Below are 25428 nucleotides of genomic sequence, written 5' to 3'. Positions count from 1 at the left end.
GCCTTGTCTCCTGTGGGTTCCTTAAAATCACAGTGCGGAGGGATGGCCCTGTGGTGCGATAGGCTCTGGTCTGGCTGGGGATCTGAGCACAGGGGACCTGGCAAGGCTCTCTGCTTTCAGAGGCCCTGCCTACCCAGCTATTCCCCCTGAGCAGCGGGGGAGCAGGTGGCAGCGATGGTGGGGACAGCCCAGAGCCCGTCCCTAGCTTTGTGCCATTTCGGTGGGGCTCCGCAGGTGTGATGGAGGGCTCCCACCTCAGCCAGGCCCTGGCTCTCCAGAGCCTCTCTGGAGCTGGCTACGTGTTGTGCTTGGTGTGACGGCGGCTTCCCAGGCAGGAACATCCCTCACAGCCCTTTTCCTGCTCCTGCTCCACTTCCCTGCTTCATAAAAGTGAAAGGTGATGTCTGAGTAAATATTACACTGACCTCTCACCTCGCCTCCTCCCGCTGCTGTTGCTCCTTTCTCAGGGCTCATTAACGGAGCCACCGGCTGACCCGGGGCCACACCGCCGAGGAGGGGGCTTGGGGCACGGCGGGGGCTTGGCGCTGGAGCACGAGCCCGGCGCCTTGCGGCTGGGAGCTGGACGGGAAGGGCAGTCTCCTTCCTGGCCGCTCTGAGGCTGAGCCTCCTCCCGAGCACAGTAAGTGGATGGTGGATCAGTGGGTGTTTGCTCGGGCCCAGTGGGGAGCAGTGTGGGCTCTCCCGGTGGGTGCCGGTGCCACGTAACACCGTAGCTGCACTTACAGCCCAGCCGTGGCCACTAATGCTGGTGGGAGCGAGGGCTGGTGCTGCCTTAGGGTGTTGCTGCTCGAGCAGAAGCCTCTGTGGGAACAGTTACACCGGTAAAGATCCGTGAGAGCAGGAGGCTGTTCAGAGGAGTGGGTCAGAGTGGGTGCAGGCAGGGGGAGCTGAGCATGGACCTGGCGTCTGCCTCTCCAGGGTGACTTGGAGGGGCCGGGAGGGCTCCCTGAGGGCTTGGACTGGTGGCTCCCGGCTGCTGCAGCCTCAGCTTAGGCATGAGGCTCAGCATGGGAGTGCAGGGATGCCTGCGGGGGGAAGCCCTTGGGATGCACAGGCAAACCTTAACCCCATTTTCCCAGTAAAGGGATGGTTGGATGGGGAGTGACGGTCATTGGAGAGGCCGTTCTCTGCTTATATTGGCGAAGGTTAAAGGAAAAAGCTTATTTTGCTTTCAGCTTCTGGCTGGCTCTTAACAGCATTTGAAAAACAGCAGTTTTAATTCCCGCAGCAGCTCGGTGTCAGGCTCCGGAGCCCCGTTTCCCTGTACCGTGTCTCGGGAAGCTGTGCGACACTGGGGAAAACAGGAAACCTCTGGGGCAGCGCCGGGCTGTTGCTCGCTCGCTCCGCTGCCCGTGACGCGCGCGGGGAAGGAAGCGGATCCACTGCGGCTGGTCCAGGAGTCGCCGTCAGACCCTGACTCAGCATGGAACGAGTTTCCCCTGTTATTTCCAGGCTCAGTGAGCCTGGGAACAAATGCCTCCCGGAGAGATTTATGCGTAGCTTTTCTTCTGTAGCGGTTTCATGTCATCGGTAAGAGAGAGCTCGGAGCAATCCCTCGTGTGCGGCGTGGTGCGCTGGAGGTGGTGGAGGAAACGGGGCATCCAGTGAGAGAAGAGCTGAAATCTGGAGGTGTGCAGGGTTTTTCCTCAGTGTTCGTGCTCAACATCGCTTTGGCTTGTTAACCTGGGAACGAGATTTCAAAAAAGTGAGTTTGAGCTCCATGGTTTTGAGATTAATCATAAAGCAGTGGCTTTGAATTATTTTTATTTGCTTTCTGATTGCTGGACTTTCAGAGTTTCCCTTGTTGAGATTTTCTTTAGAGCCCAAAGTGGCCATTTTTCACCCGGGGAGCAGGAAGCTGAGGTTCTGGGAACTGGCTGTTGGAAAAGCAGGTGCTGTGATGAGCACAAGTGTGTTGGTAGCTGGATTAAAACTTCCCAAGTCATGTTACCAAAACAGGTGATTTCCCACTTCTTTGAGAATATTACAAAAGCAGAGGTGAGTGCCGCAGACCACAGCGGGCTGGTTGCTTGCCCAGGTAGCCAAATACAAGGGATGCACATGTAGCCAGTTCATGTGAAGAGCTTTGTTCCCCGTGGCTGGGTAGATTTATGGATGTCAGAGCAGAGAAATGGTAAGCTGGCTGCTTAACAGGGATGTTACAGTTCAACTCCATAAAACACGCGGGCTGTCTCCTTTACTCATTCATTTGCCAAGTCCCCCAAAAAGTCGCGGTGACGGGAGCAGAGGATGGAGCGCTGCCCTCATGACCGTGTTTCCTGCCTTTGCTGGTTTATGTCACAGCCTGTAATGGTATTTAAACAAACAAACAAAAAAGCCTGTGAATTTCCTTTTGATTTTTAGTGGAAGTGCGAAGAGGCGGGGTGGGGAGGAAAAGGGAGCACGGCTGTAGGTTTCCGAACTGGCTAAATTTTTCTTGTGCTGAAAATTTTTTAAATCTGTGCTGAAGCTAAAATCCAGGAGCTCCTGCCCTCCTGAGCGCAGAGAGGGCCCGGGCATGGTCGGGGTGTTGCAGCTCTGACTGTACCGTGTCGGAGCACGGTGAGGGCCCGGCATCAAACCCCCAGCTCGGAGTTTGCTCCTGCTGGTTACGCTGGGCGATTCGGGACGGCTGGGTGTGACTGCAGTCTCTGAGCATCCCGGTTATCCTCAGTTCTGATGAGAAGTGGGTTTGTGGATGTAGTAGACACCTGCTTTATCAGAATTCACGCGGGCACGGGAGAGTGCTGGTTTGTCAGTGCGCAGGGATGCAGACTGTACCTGTACTACTGCAGGACCCCGGGCATTTCTTCTGCTGTTTTCATTTTATTAAGTGTTGATGCTGAGGGTAGGGCACAAGTAAGAACAAAGATCCCTGAATCCCTTCCTCGGTTCAGCCAGTGGCTCTGGGAGATGTAGGGCAGCCAGAAAGGCAAGGCTGCTTGCTGTCGCCAAGCTGTGGTGTGAGAGCTGTTTTTCCTTTGTTACTTTTCTGAATCAGTTTGTTGTATATCGAGTGCTTTCCACAGATGCTGCTTACACACTCATATGGGGGATAAGCTCTTCCAAAATCTGGAGGAAGCAAACTGGGGGTAAGAGCTTCTCAAAGTCCACCGTGGAATGAAAAATGCTTCTGTGTTGGCCCAAAACCTAAAAATTCTGATCTTTGATATATGCCCCTCTGTATTTCCAGAACAATTTAACATTACGGAGGCATCGTCCATTGTGTTAGAGAAGCTGGAGGGGCCAAATGAAAAACATCCACAGCAAGTAATCTGCTTGGCTGAGATAGGCAGCAGCAAAAGGTTCTCTGCAGGCTCTTTCTCTCCTAGTTGCAAACCTTTCTCCACAGTTTGCAAGGAGTTAATTGCAGTGATGAGCCCTCCTCTGATCAGTGGAGCGTTTGGCTCGACTGGCAGATGAGGAGCCTTATGGAGCAGGAATTGCATTAAAGGCCCATTTGGTGGTCACAGGTTTAGACTGTCTTTAAAATCTCATAGCAACCAAGGAGCATGGGCAAGCACTCCCAAGTTCCCTGGAAGAAAGATCAGGAGCCCCTTTGCTTGTCCACTCGGATATAATAAGGCGCTGGTACAAGTGCTTGCGTAACTTGGCTTTTCAAGGCGTAAATTGTGTGAACAGGGACAAACCTGTTCCATCGGTTCCACCAAACAAATTTTCTGACTTGGAGGTGGCCATAACTTGTCTTGGGCCGAGCTGAGAAGGGCTAGAACAAATTCTCAGAAAGGAACAAAAACAGAGGCCCTTTTAAGGGCTTCCAAGGGTGTTGTATAACTTGTTTAATAAAAAAATAAGCCCTGCCCAGGGTATTGGGTCACTGGGAAGCTTAACCTCCGGAGTGACAAGTTGGGTGGGATCGAAGTGATTTTGCAGCTGAAGTTTTTCACTTCTGAGTGTGAATTCAGCAATATGGGGGTTTTTAACTAGTCACTTCCTTGCAGACCTGTAAGAAAGATGTATGTCAATCCTGTTTTTGATACGAGATCTAATTTACTTGTAAGTAGAGGTATGATCTCCCTGGGTGCGAGCCCTGCCAGCGCAGGGCGTTGGGCAGCTCGCCTTCCCCGCCAGCGCCTGCTCTCCCACTGTCCTTTACGTGAGCTGCAAAGACCTAGTGAAAATCAAACAACTTTGTCTTAATTTCCTTCTCCTCCCAAGATTTGAAGAGTGTTTTTCCTACAAACAATGCAAATTTTAACTTGAGAAAAAGCAAAATGTTGACTCGTTTGTTCATCCCTGACAATCCCTGTTATGTTCTCTGCAAATTTCCATTATAAACATGACACTTTGCCAGATTATCTGCTTTAGCCATCTTGTTACTGAAGAGGATATAATATTAATTTCCTTGTCGTTTAGTTTTTCTGATGTACGTGGGATCATTTGGTCGAAGGTGTTATGAATCTTAATGTAAATCAGATGGGCTTTGCTTTGGGCCTCTAAAAAGACAATGGAAGCAGCACTGATGTGACCCTGGAAAACGCACCAATTTTCCTCAGAGTTGCATGGAAACTCAAATCTGGGTGCGGGGAGTGTTTCTTTTTCAGCAAGCATCTCAACCCTGTTGTTTCAGTGCAAGTTCTGCAGCTCTCTGGCCATATATAGCCCAGATCTTTGAGGTTTGCCTTGGTTTTGTCCCCAACAATCCTGAAGAATTTGAGATAAATGTATTGTGGATCTGGGAAACCAACTGAACACGTGAAAGTGTTCAATTCCTACAACCTGTGCTGGTTCTCGCACGTTGCTTTGCTCCGCTGTATTTTGTAGAACAAACTCGTTTGCGGCTGCAGCCTTCCCTTGGTGTGCCAAAGTTTTGGTGAAGTCCTGAGGCAAATTTGGCTGTAACTTCTCCCCTTTTAGATCCTCTGTATGTTTTATGGAATCAAGGAAATTTCATTATCGGTTCTTAATCCATCAGCCCCTCGGTGACGCATCTGGTCAGGGGTGATGAGGTGGTGTCTCTCCACGTGGGCCAGGGGTGCTGGTCCGTGCTCAGGGACCTCCAATGCCCCAGTGCTGCCCTGGGAGGTGGGAGCAGCAAGGATGGGGACCACTGCCGTGCTGGGACGGGGCCAGGGTGAGACAGCTTCCACGGGAATGTTGAATTAAAGGGTGTGAGAGGAGCTCTCCAAGCAGGCAGGCTTGCTGCATTCCTGTGAAATATGGCCTTACAAGTCCTTGAAGGATTTATTGTTTTCCGGGCACTGCTGGATCCAGTCCGATAGGCTGGATATAGGAAGGAAATGACTCAGTTGCTCTACAGACAAGTGCAGCTTTGAAATTCAAAGAGGCAGGAGACAGCTGAGAGGCTCCAAGTCATTCCCATCGGGAGCCGGGTCCTTGTGTGTCTGTTATTCTTTGTGCGCAACACTTGGGGGTTGCGGCCGGGCCGGGGCAGCGAGTGGGGAGGGAGGAGGTCACGTTGCAACCCAGCCGATGCCTCTAAACCCCTCTGGTGTGAGGATGGCACGGGAGAGCAGGTGACGGCAAGTGAAGCTGGGGCCGGCGGAGGGGAGAGGGCTGCGAGGCCAGGCTGTGGTGGTGGGAGCAGCTGCCGGGCTCCGCGCCCGCCCGACCATTGCCAATCGATTGCTGCGCCAGGGGCACGGCGTGGGACAGAGCTTGCAGCGCCGCGACGGCTTCCAGGCTTTGAGTCACGTTGCCCACCCACAACAGGGTGGAGAAGCGCAGTGGGTCGCTGCGGATGAGCTGTGCGAGGCGTTGGGGTGCTCTGGCTCCCGTATCTCCTTTCCTCTTGGCCGTGTTGTAGGGACCCCACGGTCCCTGGCGTTTGCGCTCTGGTCTGAGATACACAGGGATCTGCCACAGCAAGTGGAGAGGTGTTAATGATTTTGCAGGATAAGCTCAGGATTTTAGGGCCTTTTACCCATCAAGGTGTCCAGTCCCTCTTTAGCCTCGTGGTGCAACTTCTGGCTGATGTCATATGTGGATGTAAGCAGATGCTTTCTCCATCCTATTATCGGCTTGGTTAGAGAGAGAGAGAAGTTTTTAAATGACAGAAAGATCCTTAGCAAAGAAACAAGAGTTAGTGTTAAAAATAAAGAAAACAAGACAGCTTGTTTCATCTAAACAGAAGGGTTATTAAACAGGCTTGAATTAATCAGTGATCTGCCAGAGCTCTGAAATTGAAAAGCAGGGCAGAGGAGCATGGAGCTGGTGAGTGGGAAGAAGCCGCTTTCTCGGGTAGACATTGATGTCCAAATGTTGTAGGAGAGATGATGTTCAGTTGATGGTGGAACGGAGCTGAGATCGCTCCAGGCTTTGAGGTCCTTGGCTGGAGCTCAGCGCAAGGCTGGGGGCACCTGGCTGCCAACACTGGGAGCCCCCCGGGTGCTGATGCACAAGACCCACTGGGATCCTGCCAGCACCCAGCCACCGCCCCTGTGGCTGCGAGCTCTGTGATGGTCGCTGCTTGCCACGCTCAGTGAAGCAGGCTGGGCAGGGGATGAAGATGCTTCACGTTTCCCAGGATTCAGGCACCTCGAAGCACTTTCAAAAACCGCATCAAGCACCCCAGTGATGCACTTAAAAGGGCAGAGAACCCTGTGTAAGGAGGCTTCGAGAGGTAAAGGCACTTCCTTCATGTTGTTGATAAAGCCGGTGTTGATTGCAGTTCATAGCACATACTTCCACTAAGACAGGCCTGACGAGGGCTGGTTAATGGTCCCTGAAGGGTTCTTCAGTGCTGTGTGGCTCTCTCCTGCATCAACCTGTCTGCTTCAGTTTTCTTGTTAATTTAAGGGCTTTTTCAGTGGTATTCTGCTTTTCCAAATCCTCCTGATCCCGCAGTGGTACCTGGATGATAATTTCTTCCACTTCTGCAGTGGGAATGCCAGCACTGTGACTGGCAGCTGACATCCGTAGCGAAGCAGTGACACGACGGCGCTGGCCGCGCAGCAGGACTAAACCTCTCCTTTTGCGTGTTTCTCCGCTTCTCATCCCGACGGCTCCTGCCCCGGTTTGGCGCCGTACCACCCCTGCCCTCCCAGTGCGATGGGGGAAGGCGCGGTGACGGACACCACCATGTAGGGTTGACTCGGCGGTTATCGCTGGTGGTGCTTGTATCTGAAAAGCTAATCCCGTTCGGGGCACGTGGAGCATCCCAACCAGTAAACACCTCTTGAGTGGGGAAATGTGCCTGAATGCGCACGCAGGCGGTGGCGTGGCCTTAATAATTTCAGTGCTGCTGGCTGAGTGAAATCTATAGCTGCACAGTTGGGGATTCAGCATCTCAGAACCTAATTTTAACAAATGTACAATTTCCTGGTTTACTTAGGTAACAGCACTGTGGCTACTGTGTAAATACATCTGGCTGCCGTAGGGAGTGTTGGGGATAACGAACACCGCTTGCTGAACGGGGCTGGCACAGCCAAAGGATTTCTGTTTCAGGATTTCTGTTTAATGGAGTGGCTGGGGACCCATTTAATTTGAAGCTGGGGTTCTTCACTTGCCTGTGGTGCACTTGGAGTGAGGCCAGGAGAAGCTGCTGCTTATTTTTCTCCTCCAGTTCGGTGGCCGCTCTGTGATCTTCCCTTGTGCTGCACTGTAATATTCTCTTGTAATAAACTGCAGCTGGATGTCACCTGGGGAGAGTGTGCTGGGCTGAGGCTCAGGAGATAAAACTCCTCGCTTTGCCACTGGGACCTTTTGACTAGCCTTGGGCAAATCATTTGATCGTTTAATCTGCTTGCACCTAAGGTCACCATCCATTAAATTCTATTTTGTTGGGAATAAAGTCCATGAATAATCAAATGATGTTCAGGTGCACTAGTGAAGAGGGGTGGATAAACCTCAGTCCGTCGGAACTCGGGTAGGAGCTAGAAAAAGCCCTTTTTAAAAGGGACATACTGACCTAGGTTGCCTGGAGGGGTTGTGGACTCTCTTTCTGGAAGTCCTTAAGGATGGTTTAGAGAGACATCTCTTGAATTATGATTATAGCTGGTCCTTGCAGCAGGAGACTGGATTAAAGACTCACAACTTTCTGGCCACAAATTTGTATGATTTAATGTTATCCAAAGCCATTGACCTGTTTACACAGGTTTGGATGAAACTGAGACTTCCCAAAACTTGAATAAATCAGCTATGAAACTTAAGAAGTGTTAGATTTTCCCTGTGTGTCATACTTCAAGGCAACCAGGAAAATAAGGGTCTGTTTTGCTCCGCGCTCCCGTGCGTGGTGCTGTCGCCAGCCTTGGGTCTGTCCTCGGGGACTGCATGGTGAATAAAGTCCTCTTTTCCCAGCACCTCTCTTGATGCAAGGTAATTTATAAGCTATTTCACAGCAGTGTACTTGAAGCTCAATAGCTGCCAGCTGGGGTTTCTCAGATAGCAGGTGTCAAGTATCAGTACAGGGAAAGAAAAAGGTGTCTAATTTCTGCCACCTAGGTGTCCTAGGTTGATTATGAATTTTTCTGGACATATTTTGGGGTTGGTAGGTTAAATGGCTCCAGCTGCAGTGCACAGCTGGGTGTAAGCCATGCCAGAGCCACAGCTGCGGCCTGCTTTAGGTTTGCCAGAGGAGCCAGTGCTCCCTTGGAGGTGGTGATCATTTTGTCGGTGTTACAGAAATGCCTCCTTGCTCTGTCGTGGAGATGTTTCAGCGTCCTTGGGTCCCAGAGGTAGCCGTGCCCACGTTTGCTTGTCACCAGCGTCAGGGAGGGTAGTCCTGCTCTGCTGAACAATCTCTGCTCAAAGGGGTTATGAACAGAGCTGCACCGAGAAGCGCGAAACCGGTCCGTTACGCATACTTTACTACAGCAGCTTGTGCCTGGTAACTCCCTTCTGAGTCTTCCATCGATTGTCTGACTGCCTCGTGTATGAGGGCATTATTCCCATTTCACAGGTGGAACAACTGAGACAGAGTAACACAACTTGTCAGTGTCTATTCAGCAAGTCTGGGACAAAGCCGGGAGTAACATCAGGGCAGGGTGCTGCGCCGTGCTCTCCAAAATGCAGTTGCAAAGATGAGGCTTACAGCAGGTCTCTCCCTGGGATTTTCTGTTTCTCTTTACACCAGACTCGTTGGGATGTGTGTGCTCAAGAGGGAGATGGCGGGGTGAGGTGGCTTATCCGGTATGCATTGTATAAACAATATCCGAAGTCTGGACAATATGAGCAAATTTTGTGCATAATTCATGCAATCGTGTTTGTTATCAGGGAAATGCCTTTTCATGGCTGGGTTTCGTTCTTCCCCTCCTCTTCCTTGTCCCTGGACTGGAGGAAGCAATAATCACAATACTGTATTTTGCCCTCTTAACTCTTTCTCAGAAAGCTGATGAGCCCGTCAAATACCATCCCCGTGAATAAGCAGCTCTGGGGAAGGGGGGACGCAGCTCCCGGCGCGGTTCCTGCCTGCGGCTGCCAGCACAGCCCTGCGGAGCGGGGACGGGCGCTGCCGAGGGGCAGCGAAGCAGAAGGGTGAGGGAGAAAGGTGGTTTTTCAGCCTGATACCCAAAGGGTTCAGTGTCGCATGTTATGCTTTAGGAAAGGCTTGGTATTCATAGTCCCCGTGGTTCAGTAACCTCTGCAGAAACCTCGGGCCCGCTGCCAGGCACCTTGCTGGTGATTTGCAGCTTGCTTTTATCATGGTTGGAGTCAAAATACTCTTAAAAAAAATATATATCTAAAAGGTGCCAGGAGCCCTCCTTGTTGTTTTGTATCGCAAAACTGTAATTACTTCATATCAAGCTGCCAGTAACTTCGGTTGGTGTCAAACTCTGAAGGAAATGATTGCGCTGGCTGTTTTGCGCTACCTGGGTCTAAACCGCCGTTGCCGCACCTTGGCGTTTCCTCTTCCTCGGCGCTGCCGCCGCGGTGCGCGATGGGCGCGGAGGCTCCCGGCAGCCCTGCTCTGGGGTGGCTGGCAAAATCCGCCGCCTGGGGCTCGAGCCTGCCAAGGCTTCTCTTGCTGGAGAAAGAGGCGAAGACACTGAGAGCAGGGAAGGGGTTGAGGGAGCGGGTGTGCAGGTTTCTGCTGGGTAAGGGGGGCGTTCAGCGGTGTGGGGCTCGTCTGGCTTCTGCGGCTCGGCCGAGGAGGCGGGACTGAGACCCGCACCTCCGACCTGGACTGGAGAGGTCCCAGAGCTCAGAGATGCCTAGATCAGGCAGTTTGGCTCAGAGCTTTTGTCTAATTAAAACAAAACCCTATTAATTATTTTAAGGTTTTCGTCCATGGCTGACAAATGTGTCCTGAATATCGCTTCTTCAAAGGGGATAAATAACTACGGCAGCTTTAACAGTTGGAAATGTTTCATAGAAAGATTCCCGATGGGCTCCTGGAGGGATGCAGACCCAGCACGCCTGTTATCACTTGCTAAGAAGAGATGGCCAAGCTCTTGGCTTTTTCCCCTCGTTCCAGTTGGCAGATATGATATGGAGCCAACACAGAGAGAAAGGGTCAGGCTGGTGCAAGGGTGAGGTTGTTCCAAATGGTTTGTTCTTGTATTTTAGTTTATATAGTGTTGCCTGCCCTTTTGCTGACCCTTTTGATAATGCTGGGGGACTTCTGACAGCCTGATGACCTGCAGGGGAGGTCAGCAGTACGAGCCAGCCAGTCTCTCTGCTCCTGGCCTTGCAGCAATGAATCTTATTTGACTATAAAAAGCAAAAAAGGCAGAATCCACCCCCAGCTTAGAAAGCAATCACGGGCCCGCTGTCGTCCCACCCCCCGCAAGCTCATTTCTCAGGAGGCCTCATTCCGTGAGGCAACTCTCCAAACCCACATGGCCTTAGGAGAATAACTGTAGTGGGTTTTATCAGCCGCTCTGGTCCCCCTTTGTGGGGTGCTTGGGGACCCCCGTGGCCTCTGGGCTGGGAGCGATGTGGGGCAGCCTGGCAGGAGCACGTGGCGCTCGGGTGCCGGGGCCGGGAGGGCGGAGGAGAGGGTGCCGGGGTCAGAGCTGATGCGATTGCTGTGGCTCGGAGGTGCAGGGGATGGAGGGGATGGAGTGTCCCGGGCAGGACCCAACGGAGCAGGGGCGATCGGTGAGGGCTCAGCGGTGCTGGCGTGGGGCTGCGCGTAAATCACTGCTCACGAGACCAACCCTCCTCCAAAAGAAAAGCTACCAGCACTATGAAGCAAGCACAGCTGCTGTGCTGGTGACATCAAAATTGGTCCTTTGATCCGTCATTTTCCACAGGAGATTCTCTTTTTGTTTTTGCTTTAATTTTCCTTCTTCACCTCCCCTTTTCTTTTTTTTTTCCATGTGCATAAAATGCCACTAATGACAAACTGTGGTGCCCATGAGTGAGTGACAGCTGAAATAAGAGAAATGACTAATCAGGCCTCCTGAAGCCCTGTCGCACGGAGATTAAATGAGCCCTTTTTTCTTCCCCCCCATCAATGAGAATCATGGGCATTTGAATAATAATATTATAGTCTCCATTAGGATGACAGTGAGGGAAAAAAATCGGCTCAGACCTGTGATTATTCCTTCAATCTAATAATTATTTAAATACCAGATAACTCCTTTCAGCCTAATTGAGGCCTTTCAGCTGCTTAGGTTTATATTGTGTCCCTGAATTTACTCTCTCTTTCACCTTGCGTTACTAATAGCTTCAGATTGCTTTTAAGGCCATATTTTACACTCGCTTCCAAAAAAGAGAAAAAATGAATGGTCAAATAGTATTAGGGATCAGAGTTAAAATCGCCCACTCTCCTCTTTCCCTGGTGTTTAACTCCCCAGCTGTACCCAGCCGTCCCCAAACTCCGCTGTAGGGCATGCGATGGGTTTCTGTCGGTGTTTGATATCTGTATCACTGAACGCCGCTTAATCAGCGTCCTGCGCCCACGCGTTGCCCCCCTGCACGCCCACCCCGGCCCTGGGGTAGCGGGGAGCCGGCCGGAGCTGCTCCCAAGGGGGCTGACACAGAGCCGGGGATGGATCATCGTCCCCTGGTTCGTGCGGGTAGGACGTCAGTTCACGGCCATGCTCTGTCATCTTCAAATAATGTTTGAAAGCACCGGTTCTTCTTCCTGGATGATCTCTCTTGCCTTTGGCAGTGACTGTTCACAAACACTCCGCAAAACTTGCACTGTAAGGCACCGCAGAGGAGTTTAGGCTTCAGCCGACAGCGCTGCTGCACGGCAGCTCCAGCCTGGCTCTGGCTGTTGTACTGTCCCCGAACGAAAACGTTGCTGGAAAAGATGTAAAACTGCTGTGGTTCAAGTGAAGAGTTTCTGTCTCTTCATATGTATGTCCCATATGTATATACGTGTATAAAATTTAATTATGCAAATCTATTGCTTTCTAGCTTACCCTGTTCTTTTCTGACTTTGCAATGGAACAACTTTTTTAAAAATTGGAAAGCGGCTGAGCAGGAAAACTGTTGTGCACTGAGATTTACAGCGGAGCCTCCCCATTCTCTGCCGAATCTATTTCACTTTCTGGACTTCCCTTGAACCAGAACCCTCTGCTCCAGAAGCATCTCCTCAGGGAATGGGAAGCTGAGGTAGGCTTTATATCTGGGCTTCTGTTAGCGAGGGATGCTTTGGCCTCGGAGGAGAGCCCCTTTGCGCTGCCCAGGGCAGAACCTGATTCCTCTGTGCCCTTCGGCGCTGCAGCCACCACCTCTGTGCCCCCCCCGAGGGGAGCTGGGCTGCTGTGTCTGAGCGCTTGAGGTTTCTCTGATCTAGGGGTGCTCAGCCGCTCTGCGGGACTCCCGTGCCTGCAGCTCTTGTGCCAGCTTTCTTGGGCTCCACTTGAGCTCCTCCACAGCATGGAGTTCCCTGTGCGCTTGCAAGGAGGCACCGCGCTGCTGGCTGGTACCTCCCTGCCAGTGATGCCCTTGGGCTGCGCTGCCGCGTTATCCGAGAGCAAAGCTGCTCTGAGATCCCGGTGCCTGCCGTGGGTCAGCAGCAGCCCTTGGGTGGGCGGGCAGCATGGAGAGCCTTCCTCTGAGCAGATCCTTGCTTCAATTTGTGCCATTTTTGAAAGATTCTCAATTCAGAGAACAGTTTTGAGATGTTCAGTCGGGAATTTAATGAGAAGAGCCAGGGAGGTCACCCTGGTGCTGTTGTGGCACGTTCGGGTCCGCAGTGCAGGCGGCTGCTTTCTGCCACAATCATCCAAACAATAATAAGAATGCAGCAGCGTCTGCGTCGTAGCTGGGAGAGAGAGAAACTGCTTCAGCCAAAGGTGGAAATTAAGAGACTGGAAATAAGAACCAAGCAGCCGGGGAAATGTATCCCTGAGCAGAATGAGAAACCCATTACCGCTCTCTTTCTCCTGTCTTGTCAGCGACACCGAGACGTGCAGCCCAGGGACAGAGCTCCTTTGTCACCTTTCAGAAACACCCGTCTCCAGCTCCCGGTGTTAACAAGCCTAAAGAGTGGCCATTCGGTGACACTCGCTTATGAGCTTAGCGTAGGTTTTCAGCAGTGTGAATTATTTTAAATACCAAAACGGAGATCAGCATCAATCAAATCAGTGCTGCCCGCAGGTGAGGACAGCTGAGCATGGGCTGCACTAGGGAGCAGCCTCCTGCCTCCCTGCAGGGGAGAAGAGCCACATTTGCAGAGAATGCAAATTTCTCCCTGGTGTGTGTGCTTGGGGCTTGGACAGCCGTGGAGGGTGGTGTCGGAACCTCGGTGCGGAGAAGGCAGGTGGTTCATCCTCAGCCTCTTACCAGAGCTGGTGTGACCCTGTGGTGCTGTGAGATGCTGGAGAACATCTTTCCCCAAGGCAGGCTGAAATGGTTCCTTTGATCATCCAGCCTGGAACGTGTAAGGAATGCATAATTTTGGATAAAGGAGAACTTTGATGGTTTTCTGAATCCAGGCAGTCGGACACATCTGTGGTGATGAGCAAGGCTGAGGCCAGGCCAGGAGCACAAGTCATGGTTGGGTCTGGAGATGTTGTCATCTCCAGATGGGACACAATTCAGTGACCTCCAGGCGTGTGTGAGTGACAAGGGAGGAACAGAGGCTGGTGCGGGGATGCTCTCAGAGCCCTTGCGTGGTGCCCGCCTCGAAGCGTTGTTCTGCTGGCCCCACGGCTCCTCTGAGCCGGGTCCTCAGCTCAGGGCCTTGCTGAGCTGGCCTTGCAGTGTGCTCAGCTGGCATCGCTTCCAGCTGCTTTGCGGGAGCCTGAGGCGGTGCTGGAAGTCTGGGGCTGAGCTGGGAACTGAGCTGACACCACCTGCGTGGGATGGTCCAAGCTGGAGCCCCCCTTAGATGAGGCAGGCATAGAAATACATGGATTTGGATTGTCTTTAATGTTCATGTTTTTGCTGGGGGAGTCTGCCGTCTTAGCAGAGGCGCTAGGTGATGAGGCGGAGCAGGCAGAGGCTTCTAAGGGTGCTTTTCAACAGCTACTGCGTCCGCATGTGTGTGCATGCTGCCCGGAAGGGCGGGTGGAGAGCTCTGATGTAAACATGCCTCATTCAGCTGGAGCCTCTCCGAGGCGAGCGCCCGTTTCCTAAGGAAATTCCAGCCTGGTGATTCCTAATCCAGCCTGACAGCCATGAGCTGGGAGGATGGGGCAGGGGATCAGCGGGGCTCCAGCCCTCCCTCAGGCCTGAATGAGGTCTAGGTGCTTTGGGACCATCCACAAAAACAAAACAATCAAACCTGTCTGTCTTTCACACCTCGATTCCACATGGATTTTGGCCAGGCTCCAGCTCGAGTCTTACCTCACCTTGTCCGAATGGGTGAAAACATGTCAGTGGAAGGAGACTCTACTTCTGACTGGTATCCACAGAGCTATCGGGAGGGGCGTATGGGCCAATTTGTCTGGCATCGGGTCTTCCAGACCCAGTGTCCAAGCTGTCACTTTGTGTAGGTTTTAATCGTTGCCTGGAAGTTTTGTTAGAGCAGGTTTGTCCGAGGCTCCCACCCTGGTAGCCTCTCCCCTGCACGTGGTGCTGCTGGCAGTGTTTGGTTGCGGATCTAACCATGTGCCCCCACCCCAGCGGCAGCTGCTTTTCAGCAGCAAAGTACCTTGTGAAGGCTGTGAGAGGTTTGTGCCTGAAAAGCACCTGCAGGGGTACTTCTGGCTCTGGGGAGGGGTGGAGGGGAGATGCTGGCAGCTTTGGTCTGTGTGTGTGCTCAGTGAACTTGCCTGCAAGAGACTCCTTCCTCAGGTTTCCAAATTAAATCATAGCGGCTTTAAAGGTAGAAAACACCTCTTATTTCCTCTGCTTCTAACAACATACCCTGCAGGAGACATCCTTTTAGCCAAGATTGCAGATTGATGGTTGGGTGTGTGAGCTGCGGGCTTTGTCTTGGGCTGAAGCTGATTATCCCCTCCCATGGCTGAGCAGAGTACATTATAAACAGCTAAACCACGTAACAAATTAACACACAGAGGCTGAACCAAGTGGTGAAACGTCAAGCCTGAACTGTTTACCAATAAGTTAGGAGACCTGCTTAATTCTTGTTGGGCTCAGAGACATCTTCACATTATCTCAAGGACTGTGTAATTAGAAAGCCTCCTTTGAATTTTATCTGCAGAGCGTGTTGGTTCTAATCCTTTGCTCCATGTGTTTCTTTTTTTTCCCCCAGAACCATGTGAGGGACATTGCTGGGGCACAGGACACGCGCAGGGAACACGAAGGTTGCCTTTCCCAGGATGGATCAGAGGAAGAACTGGCCTCGGGTACCAGACTCCGATGGCTGGTCGGTGGCTTTGCTCTGTCTCTTCCTGGCATCGCTCGCCCGAAATGTGTCCAGCAATGCCTTGTTCAGCACTTTCCACTCTGAGAACCGGGACTGGACGTTCAACCACCTGACTGTCCACCAAGGCACTGGAGCAGTCTATGTTGGAGCTATCAACAGGGTTTACAAGCTTTCGGGTAACCTGACCATTTTGGTGGCTCATAAAACTGGTCCTGAGGAGGACAATAAATCCTGCTACCCACCCCTCATCGTCCAGCCATGCAGCGAGATACTCACCCTCACCAACAACGTCAACAAGCTGCTGATCATTGACTACTCTGAGAACCGGCTGCTGGCTTGTGGCAGCCTCTACCAGGGGGTCTGCAAGCTGCTGCGCCTGGATGACCTCTTCATCTTGGTAGAGCCCTCACACAAAAAGGAGCACTACCTCTCTAGCGTCAACAAGACGGGCACGATGTATGGCGTGATCGTGCGCTCGGAAGGTGAAGATGGGAAGCTCTTCATTGGCACGGCGGTGGATGGGAAGCAGGATTATTTCCCCACCCTTTCCAGCCGAAAACTTCCTCGGGACCCAGAGTCGTCAGCAATGTTGGATTATGAGCTCCACAGTGACTTTGTCTCATCCCTCATCAAAATCCCCTCAGATACCTTGGCCCTTGTTTCACACTTTGACATCTTCTACATCTATGGTTTTGCCAGTGGCAACTTCGTCTATTTTTTGACTGTCCAGCCAGAGACCCCAGAGGGTGTCTCCATCAACTCCGCCAGCGATCTCTTTTACACGTCTCGCATCGTCCGTCTTTGCAAAGACGACCCCAAATTCCACTCCTATGTCTCTCTGCCCTTTGGCTGTGTCAAAGGGGACACAGAGTACCGCCTCCTGCAAGCCGCATACCTCTCCAAGCCAGGAGATGTGCTGGCCAAGTCCCTCAATATCACAGCTGAGGAGGACGTCCTCTTTGCCATTTTCTCCAAGGGACAGAAGCAGTACCATCAGCCACCCGACGACTCCGCGCTCTGCGTCTTCCCCATTCGCGCTGTCAACGCTCAGATCAAGGACCGCCTGCAGTCCTGCTACCAGGGGGAAGGAAACCTGGAGCTCAACTGGCTGCTGGGGAAAGACGTCCAGTGCACGAAAGCGGTAAGGATGCTCCAGCTGCTGGCCATGGTAGCCCTCAAGAACCGGTATCAGTGCCTGGCCCTATGGCACGTGAGCTTGCAGAATAGGATGAAACCTTCCTGTGCCTTGGTTTTCCTGAACACCAAACAGGCGTAGTAATCCTTTTCCTCTTTAATCTCTATTGTTATCAGACAGTGATGACAAAGAAAGGAAGGTGTAGCATTAAGGTAGATGAATAAAGGTGTGCAACTTGCTGGAGGTGTTTGTTGCTCCCAGCCTGGGCCTCTGGAAGCTGGAGGAAGGCTCTTGCCCTTCCCTGAGCAGGAGGGTGGTATCAACAAACTAACAAGATAAATACAAATGACGGTTGTGTCTTTCGTACTTCTATTCAGCTGATTTCTTTAATCTTGATTCACATGCAGATTGTTCCTGGGCTGACTTGGGGATCCCTGGGGCCTTTTTTTGCCAAGCGTATTAAGTTTGGCTGCTGGAAAGAGAGAAACGTGGGTTAAATGAAATTAAATGAAAGAAGGAAGGTGAAGAGAAGCTTGAGTGCTGGCTTGCACAGGGGAGAGTCATCCCACTGCAGTTGCAACTAGATGTGCCTGAGCATTTGGTGGTTAATGTCCCTTGTGGAAAATAAGTGGATTGAGTGTGATGGCGAGTGGCCACCCATGTCACCGCCCCGCTGCCTATGCCATGTAGGAATTCGCTCGAGCAATCTCAGCTGATACAGCTTAATAATACTCAGCTGTCAGCAGAATGATTTTGCTTCACTGGTATCCCAGGGAGAAGCCAGTGTCCATATTTGCTGAGCTGTAGAAGGGAAACTGAGGCACACGAGGTGGTTTGTAGGAGAGCGCACAGCTGGGCAGTGGAAGGAATAAGAGTGCATCTTCCTACTTAGCACTCGGGTGGCTTTATGTTGCCAGAGCCCGTTCCCTGTGTGATCACCCAACTTGCCAGGGCAGCCAGGCTGGTGCTTTCCACCAGCCCCATGTTCACGTGGGGAAGGTTTAACGCCGCTCTGGAGCGGGACTGTTTGTGCCAGATGGAGGTAGCCGCTCCCAACAGGAGCGAACAGCAGCATCCTGTCCCCTCTCGTGGTGTGGGATCAGTCATGTCCAGCTGTCCTCTGGCCGGTGTCTGACCCGAGCCTGTCCCACCCCATGCACGGCAGTGCTGGCACTGCTGTGAGCTGTCAGCAGCAGGGCTCGTATGGCCTTCAAGGGAAGCCTTTGCTGATGTGGGGGTGCTGAGCACCTTTCTGCTTATGCTACTTGGCACCTCTGGAAATTGGGTCGAGGGGAGGTGAAATGAGTGGAGGAGAGAGCTCCTGCATAACCCTGTGGTGGGACTAAACCCATGAGAAACCGAGTAGATGTAGAAAACGAGTGGGAGCGTCTATTGGACTTAGGGTTCCTCCTCGGTCCTGACCAAACGCATGTTGGAGCAGCTGCAGCGTCTTGGCCTCGGGCGGCGGAGGGAACAAGCCGTTGCGGAAGGCAGCTGAAGCTGGCAGGGTCCCTGCGCGGGGGGTTGCATGATGGTGGCTCCCACCCGTGTGAGCCTGGCTCTGTAGGGCTGCCCCCTGCTTTACATTTCACTCACAGCTGCCCAAAACCTCCTCTTTCCAGCCAGTCCCCATTGATGACAATTTCTGTGGCCTTGACATCAACCAGCCCCTGGGAGGCTCGATGCCGGTGGACGGAGTGACGCTGTTCACCTCGAGCCGGGACCGCATGACTTCTGTTGCTTCCTACGTCTACAACGGCTACAGCGTGGTGTTCGTGGGGACTAAGACTGGCAAGCTGAAGAAGGTAAGCTTATTTCCATGGCTTCAGAGAGCCAGGATCCATTTCTCATCTCTCTCGGGAGTCTCTGATGTGTGTAGCTGCTGCTGTGCCTTACGGATATTTCCCAGCGTGAAACTGGGAGCCAGTCAGGAGCAAAAATCACAGGATTTTGGTCACAAAGAGCCTTGTGTTGGTGAGGCAATGTTCATCCATCAGCACTGTTAGTACAAAGCGGTGTTGCTGTGGTTTCTTTTGAAGCGGAGAAGTACTGAGCCTTGGGAAAGGTGCAGCAGAAGCTGCTGTAGCCTGGTCCGGGAAAAGGGGCCAAAGAAAGCTACGCAGTTCCCGTTGCTCTGCAGCATGACAGCTCCAGGGCATCCCCTTGCATGGGCTGAGGGCACCTTCCTGTGCTTCCAGCCAGCGACTGCCTTCAGCAGCAGGATAATACAGGTCTCAGCACTGTGCCAGCTCCTGCAGGCCTGTGTATTACAGCATTACCCTGTTGTTTGTTTGTTTTTTTTTTTCTTTTTGCATTTTATCATTCGTTAAACTGTGGGGTGGGTGTTTGTGGGGCTGATGCAGAAATTATCACGGCAATAATGGGCCAGTCTGATTAGAGATAAGTGAGGGGCTGACTCACAAGTTCTGAGTTCGAGTGAGCCTCAGCGAGCTGTATCCAAGGTCTTTCCTCCTTTTTCACACACTGATGGAAGTCTTTTGATAGTTTTGCGTTGTTTCCCAGCAATCCTTCTGCAACTTGTGTAGAAGACCACGGGTTAGAAAGCTTTTGGTGATGGCAAAATTGCTGATGGTGGCAGGATGTTTGGTCATGCAGAGACAGGAATGGGTTAACTTGGCTGCTCTTGGAAACCAAGCCTCAGGGCAGAGTCCTATTGCTTCTCTCTGCCTCTTGCCTCCTGCTCTTCCCTCTGACTGTTGGGTGATTGATCAGTCCTGGAGGATAACATTCCTCACCCTCCCCATCACAAACGCTGGGGCTAGTTGCCCAGGGCAAAGAGATGCTCCTGCTCGTTTCCTCCCCCAGCACAGGGGGTGGGGGGCTCGGGTGGGTTTTGAAGTCGAACTGGGATTTCGCCCCCCCCCCCCCCCCCCCCCGCATCTTCTGAACCGCTCGTCAGTAAGTAGTGTGCAAAGGCTGGTCCAGCCCACTCACGCATCAGCTGAGCTTGGTCCTCACTAGTCCTCCCTCCGGAGTTGTGTATTTAAAATGAGCGTGGAAATGGCCTTGGGGTGTGTAAGTGGAGGTGAATCCCCCCCACACCCCGTTGGTCTTTAGAGTTGGAGCTGCAGCTGCCAGCCAGCTCATCAGCCTCTGCAGAAGTCTGGTCCAGCTCCAGCAAAACCAGCCTTAGAGATTCTGCCCTGGAAACCTAAGATCCTTCAAATTAACCTAAAATAGAAATGATAGCGTTAGGTGAACCCGCTAAATGCAGACCCTGCTTCGTTGTACCAGGGAAAGAGTTAACAAATGTAATCAGCAGCAGGCTGTTAATTTTTTGTGTCCTTAAGCAGCAGGGAATTTCTTCCTCATCTATCCAGGAAGATACAAGGACAGGCAGATACTACACTTGAATGTCTGCATCATTTTAATTACATCAGTTCATTAATATTCATTCAGCACTTTACAAGTGCTGAGTAGTAGTAAATTAGGTGCCTCCCTGGTGCCTCTCAAGTGTCAGTGGGGCAATTTTGAACATGGGGGAGAGTGGGCTTGTCAAGCAGAGCCCCTTTTCTCCCTGCCCACCCCACCTGCCGTGGCACGTGGGAGCGCCGGGATTCTTCTCGCTAAATGGGTGGAAGAGGCGTCCTCAGCATATTGCACATGCATATGCTATCAAGCTTCAAGCCAGCCATGCAGCCTGGCACTGGCTGTTCGCAGTGTTTTGGGGGGGATAGGGGAGGTGCCTCATTTAGAGGCAGGTAAAGCAAACAGCTTGTGCCTGCACGCTAGGTATTTACTGTCGCATCCCATGAATTATGTAGGATTACAGAAGAAGCAGCCTCTCCAGCACGGTTTAGTTCCTTGTGTTATTCTACCTCGAACACCTACCTTTCTGATGAGAAGCTGACCTGTTTGTGCCCGTCCACTTCGCTCTGTCCAGAAGTCAGGCGGCTGGGCAGGACTGGGGGAGGTGGGGAAGGAGGGCTGCGGGAATCCTTCACGTTTTACCTGTGTTTGAGCCAGGGGTAACTAGGCACTGAGAAAATGGGCTCACCTCCTGAGCAAATGAATTCCAGGCGTTCGCTGCAGTCAGCCTTTCGTGGCATCTGCCAAGCACCCAGATTTAACACGTATCAGAGTTGTCTGCAGCTGACGAGACCTATGACTCCTGTTATCCTTAACTGGAGCAATGACTGTCCCATCCTCCGCTGCACGGGGCTGGCAACGTTGTTTCCTCTATCTTGTGTTCCTGTCCACAACTTTAGTAAGTCTTTTCTCATTTGACATGTGGGATTATCTTTTACATGGCCTAAGAGAGGTTGCACAAAGTGTAGGAAGGAGCTTTGCATTGAACTGCGGGGCTCTTGGGAGACTCACTGCAGAGCAGGCGTTGCAGGCCTGGTGGGAAGTTAACAGGTTGTCTCCCGTTTTTGTGTGTGTTCCAAGACCAGACGTGCCTCGAAGTCAGCGAGTGCTCAGGATGCTCAGGACTGTTTCCATATCTCTTCTTCCCCATATGTGAAATGAGGATGGTAAAAATGTACACACGTCTGTAAGTGCCAGAGATTTACAGATAGACGTCTTGTCTCCTCCAGCTTGCCACCTCCAGCTTGCCACCTTGCATATCGACCTACACAATTAATGTCTGAAAGCTATGCCACACTGATTTCCTCTCCTGCAGTCGCTGATTTACTTTGGCAACAAGCTGGTGCCTCAGTCTGGGGTTTCAAAGACGACACTTTTGCGTAGCTGGAGGAAAGAAGTCAGGGCGCCAGCTCTGAAACCTTTCAAATTTGTCTGTGCTTCCCCAGTGAGAATTCATTACTGAAAGTGCGGCGTTATCTCACTGATGTCGTCCCATTAGCTATTCACCTAACTGCCTCGTGCGACGTTCCCTAGGAGAGCGGCTGCTGCTTCAGCCTCTCTCCTCCGAAGGGCTGAATGCTGACGGTCCCCATGCCCCTGCCTGCCTGCCCAGACATCCCTGCCTGCGCTGTGCTGGTACAGCCCCGTGTTTGCCGGCTCTACCCTCTTCTCTGTTTCCTGGGTATGTCTGAACTCCTGGCTGCTGACAGGATCAAAAAACACTGGCTGACGTGTAAAGGAAGAAGTTTTCTGTCTGCTCGGGAGCAACGCGGAGCCCCGTGGCGAGGCTGGCAGCTTTCCCAGGCTGAGCTTGCCGCTTGCTTTGCAGGTTTCGGAGCCCTGCGGGGTCTGGCCAGTGCGGGCAGCCTGGGCAGGTCGCCTGCGGAGTCCACACAGCCCGGCTCTGAGTTTGGCATAGCCATGCTCTGCCGGAGGGGTGTTGGTGCCAGAGCTGCTGACAAATAAGTCAGTAGTATCGGATAAGTCAGTTGACCATGAACTTGGCATCTTTCCTACAAGGAACCAGAGCATTTGCTGGGGTCAGGGGTTGAGCTCAGGGTCGAGGGTGTGCTTGTACCTGCTGTGGCTGCCCTGGGCTGGTCAGATGCCCCTAGTGCGGCTGGTGTCACGCATGAGTGCGTGTCTGTCCCTGCTTACTATTGAAGGGGCTGAATCAGTGGATCTATCCTCCATTAAAACTCAGTGCTGGAGGAGGAATTTTCTCACATAGCACCGTCGTAGCCGGCTGCCTCTCGTTGCAGTCGCCTGTACACGGGGCATGCCTCGAGTGGGGGGGACTCGTGGCGCGCTCAGTGCGTGTACGGTACAAAATAGCTGCACCCCGCCGCGACACCCCCGCCTGCTCCCTGGCAGCCCGCGCGGTGTGAGCAGTACTGCTCCTCAGCGGTTTTCTCTAAGTGGGTGAAAAGCAAATGCGCTGATGATGCCGTGACCTCTCGGGTAAAGCACAGGTACGTGGGATGCAGTTCTCCCTGCAGCCTGGTGGTCTAGCTCCTTCCAAAGCACCTCAGCTTCGTGGCTGGGTGAGCAAGGGGGAAGGGGATCATGTTAAAGACGTAATCGTTCCGAATTGTGGATTCCTGCAATAAAACAATTTCCATCGAGCAAAATTAGAAGAGACATTAGTGCAACAGTTAGCAGCAACTAACTGCTGGGGGGGAGATGTGTCGGCTTGCTTGTTCTGTTTATGGGTTTCATACGATTCCATCAATATTGATGTGTGATGCCTTTGATTTTGACACTAATCATTGCTATGAATTAAATCTGCAGCCATATAATTAGGACTACTATTAATAGGGCCTGAAGCTAAGCACTGCTGTGCTAGTTGTCTTTTTCCTGATGGAAAAACTGCAACCACGGAACTCAGCTAAAGTGGTCTGCCTCTTAGATGCTGAGACTGATGTGAAAATTATACTTGCTATATTTAGAGGGGCTCTTCTGAAAGGCAAATGCATGGGAAGGGTCGGACTCAGAGGTTTCCCAAGAACTGCACTGGAGTCGCCCTTAAACTTCTGAGCAGTTTTGCTGCTCTTCTCTTAAGATATATAGACCTAGTGGGAGAGAAGGATTGCAGGAAAAGTAACCCTCAGTTTGAGGGGCTGCTATCACAAGCCTTGTTTCCATTTCAGCTCCCCTTCCTTGTGCAAATCTTTCCATTTATTTTTCCCACACAATGCTGTTTCAACTCTCTCTCTCCCTGTGTATGCCCAGTTTCATCTCATCACCCTGAGCACAGTGGCTGGGTAGCAGCATGGCTCACCACTAAAAATCAATCTTGTATTTCATCCCAAGAGGTGTGTTTCTTATTAGATCTAATAAATCAGTGAAGTGCCCTTCATTCAGTTTGTCAATGGAGGACATTGTTTGTGATCAAGAATAAATAAATGTCTCTTCTATGTCTGACAGTGCACCGTCTATGTATTACTTCATCATCATGCCAGCTGTAGGGAAAACGCAGTTCCTGCAGTGGGAACCTGCAGCCTCGCCGTCCCTTACCCATGTTCACTCATCCAGGGCTGAGTACGCTCCTGGAGGCACATGCAGTGGCTCCCAGGGAAAAGCAGGAATGGTGACGTTGTCCTTGGTTTTCACCCAGCACTGAGCTGCTCCACTGGTGACAAGGCTTTGATCCGTGTGCTTGAAGGTGCTTGGAGGTGTGGGGCATGCTCCTTGGTGCTGGTGTGTTAGAGCTGTCCAGGCTAGGTCTGGTGGCTGGGCTCTGCCTTGACTGTCTTCACTGTAAGCTTTGGTGCACAGGCAAGAACCCAGGTTTGGTTATTTCAGATGCCCTGAGGTGAAGGATAGCGTGTGCATCTCGATTCACACCCCATCCTCCTGGATAAATGGGTGTTGGATGTTGTTCTGGACTCCTGTAACGTACTGCCCCAATGGCAGCTGGGCTGTACATGGCTTGAATCAATGCTGGTGTGCAAGGTCGCCTGTGAAGAGCTGCTTGGGGGTCTGTCTGGAGGAGAAGTGATGAAGGAGAATACATAGTACTGTAACTAGTTTTCATGATTGGAAACATGTTCCTCTTTACCTGTTGAATGTCTGAATGCATAGTGTGTAACGTCTGTCCTTGCTTTCAGCGAAGGCGAACCTCCACTTTTGCAAGGGACAGTGATAACTGATTGGATTACGCAGCCAGGGGAAAGGCGAACCTCAAGTGTACTGTTACGTCTTGGTATGTGATAGTTTTATTCAGCTTGGCTGATTTAATTTGTTCCATTAGTGGGAATAAAATGGGTCTTTCACAATGAAATATATATGGCCGAACCTGTCCTTACCTGACTTCATTCTATGGATGGTTATCTCATCCTCTTAATTTATCCTTAATTATCGCCCCCGCACGAATTCCATAGCACTTTAGGAAAAAGTCAGTTGCATCAGTGAGTAGAGGGGCCAAGAAGACGTCAGGCTGTTATTGAACAGATTAAAAGAATCCATCTGCAGATGCCTTGCAAAGGAGATGCCTGGTTTTAGCTATAGGTTGTAGGGTCGGGTCCTTTGACTAAGTGATCAAGCCATCACCTTCAGAGCGCACACCTCTGTGTCCCAGCAGAGGCATAAGATGGCAGATGACTCTTGCTTGACTGAAGAAGTTGTTTAATTGAAAGGGCTGAGAAACAAGTCTCTGTTTCTTGCCCTAGGATGTGAAATAAGGGGGTATTTATTTGCTGCTGTATTGCTGGCGATTTGCTCTGGTGTGGTCAGAGAAGCTGGGATTCTCCTTCTCCCTAAAGAAGGATTTTCCGGACTCAGTAACTTCCCTTTGCTTCCATCTGTGTAAAAAGGGTGTTGTCAAACTGTGACCCCAGAAATGTGTCCCCAAAATGCCCTGTGGTCCCCTACATTTCTTATGGTTAGTAGCCTGAAGTTGGAGTCTTACTTATTAATTGGAATTTGTGCAAGGGAATATGAAAAATGATCAAAGCCAAAGGAGAGCACTATTGTACGTGTTTCAGGGCTGGAGAAGGGGCAGAGCTGCCAAGTCCCTCTAGACTCTGGTTTTGAGCAGTTCAGGAATGTCCCTACTACTTCTTAAAGGCATGAAATTGGCCTCCTCTTCTCCCAACATTACTTCTCTCGTTCTGTTATCTGTTGCCTGGCAGAGCAAGTAAAATAATACATCCCAGCTTCTCTTTTTTCTTTTTATAGCTGCTGGAGAGCTGAGGGGCAAGTGTTCGGGAAATGTTACGTGAAATCGAGCCAGGTGGGCTCAGAGTCTGCTTTAATCTGTTCCTTGGCTCATGAGATGGCGATGACT

General features: G+C 51.7%; 1 protein-coding gene across 3 annotated transcripts in view; it reads left to right on the top strand.

The window, feature by feature from the left end:
* The window catches only part of PLXNA2 (plexin A2), a 181514-nt gene that overhangs the window by 14291 nt on the left and 141795 nt on the right, over positions 1-25428 (top strand). For 2 of the 3 annotated variants that reach the window (XM_075115349.1, XM_075115348.1), the window contains 2 exons: positions 15563-16817; positions 18434-18616. In XM_075115349.1, the coding sequence (XP_074971450.1) occupies positions 15630-16817; positions 18434-18616 (1371 nt within the window). In that variant the 5' untranslated portion in view covers positions 15563-15629. Of the gene's footprint in view, positions 1-1427; positions 1727-15562; positions 16818-18433; positions 18617-25428 lie in introns of those variants that run through there. The other variant, XM_075115350.1, reaches the window with a different exon arrangement.

This window comes from Phalacrocorax aristotelis, chromosome 21 (genome assembly GCF_949628215.1).
Source record: "Phalacrocorax aristotelis chromosome 21, bGulAri2.1, whole genome shotgun sequence".
NCBI classification, from domain to species: domain Eukaryota; kingdom Metazoa; phylum Chordata; class Aves; order Suliformes; family Phalacrocoracidae; genus Phalacrocorax; species Phalacrocorax aristotelis.
Note: the sequence above shows the minus strand (reverse complement) of the source record. Positions and strands in the feature narration are given on the sequence as shown.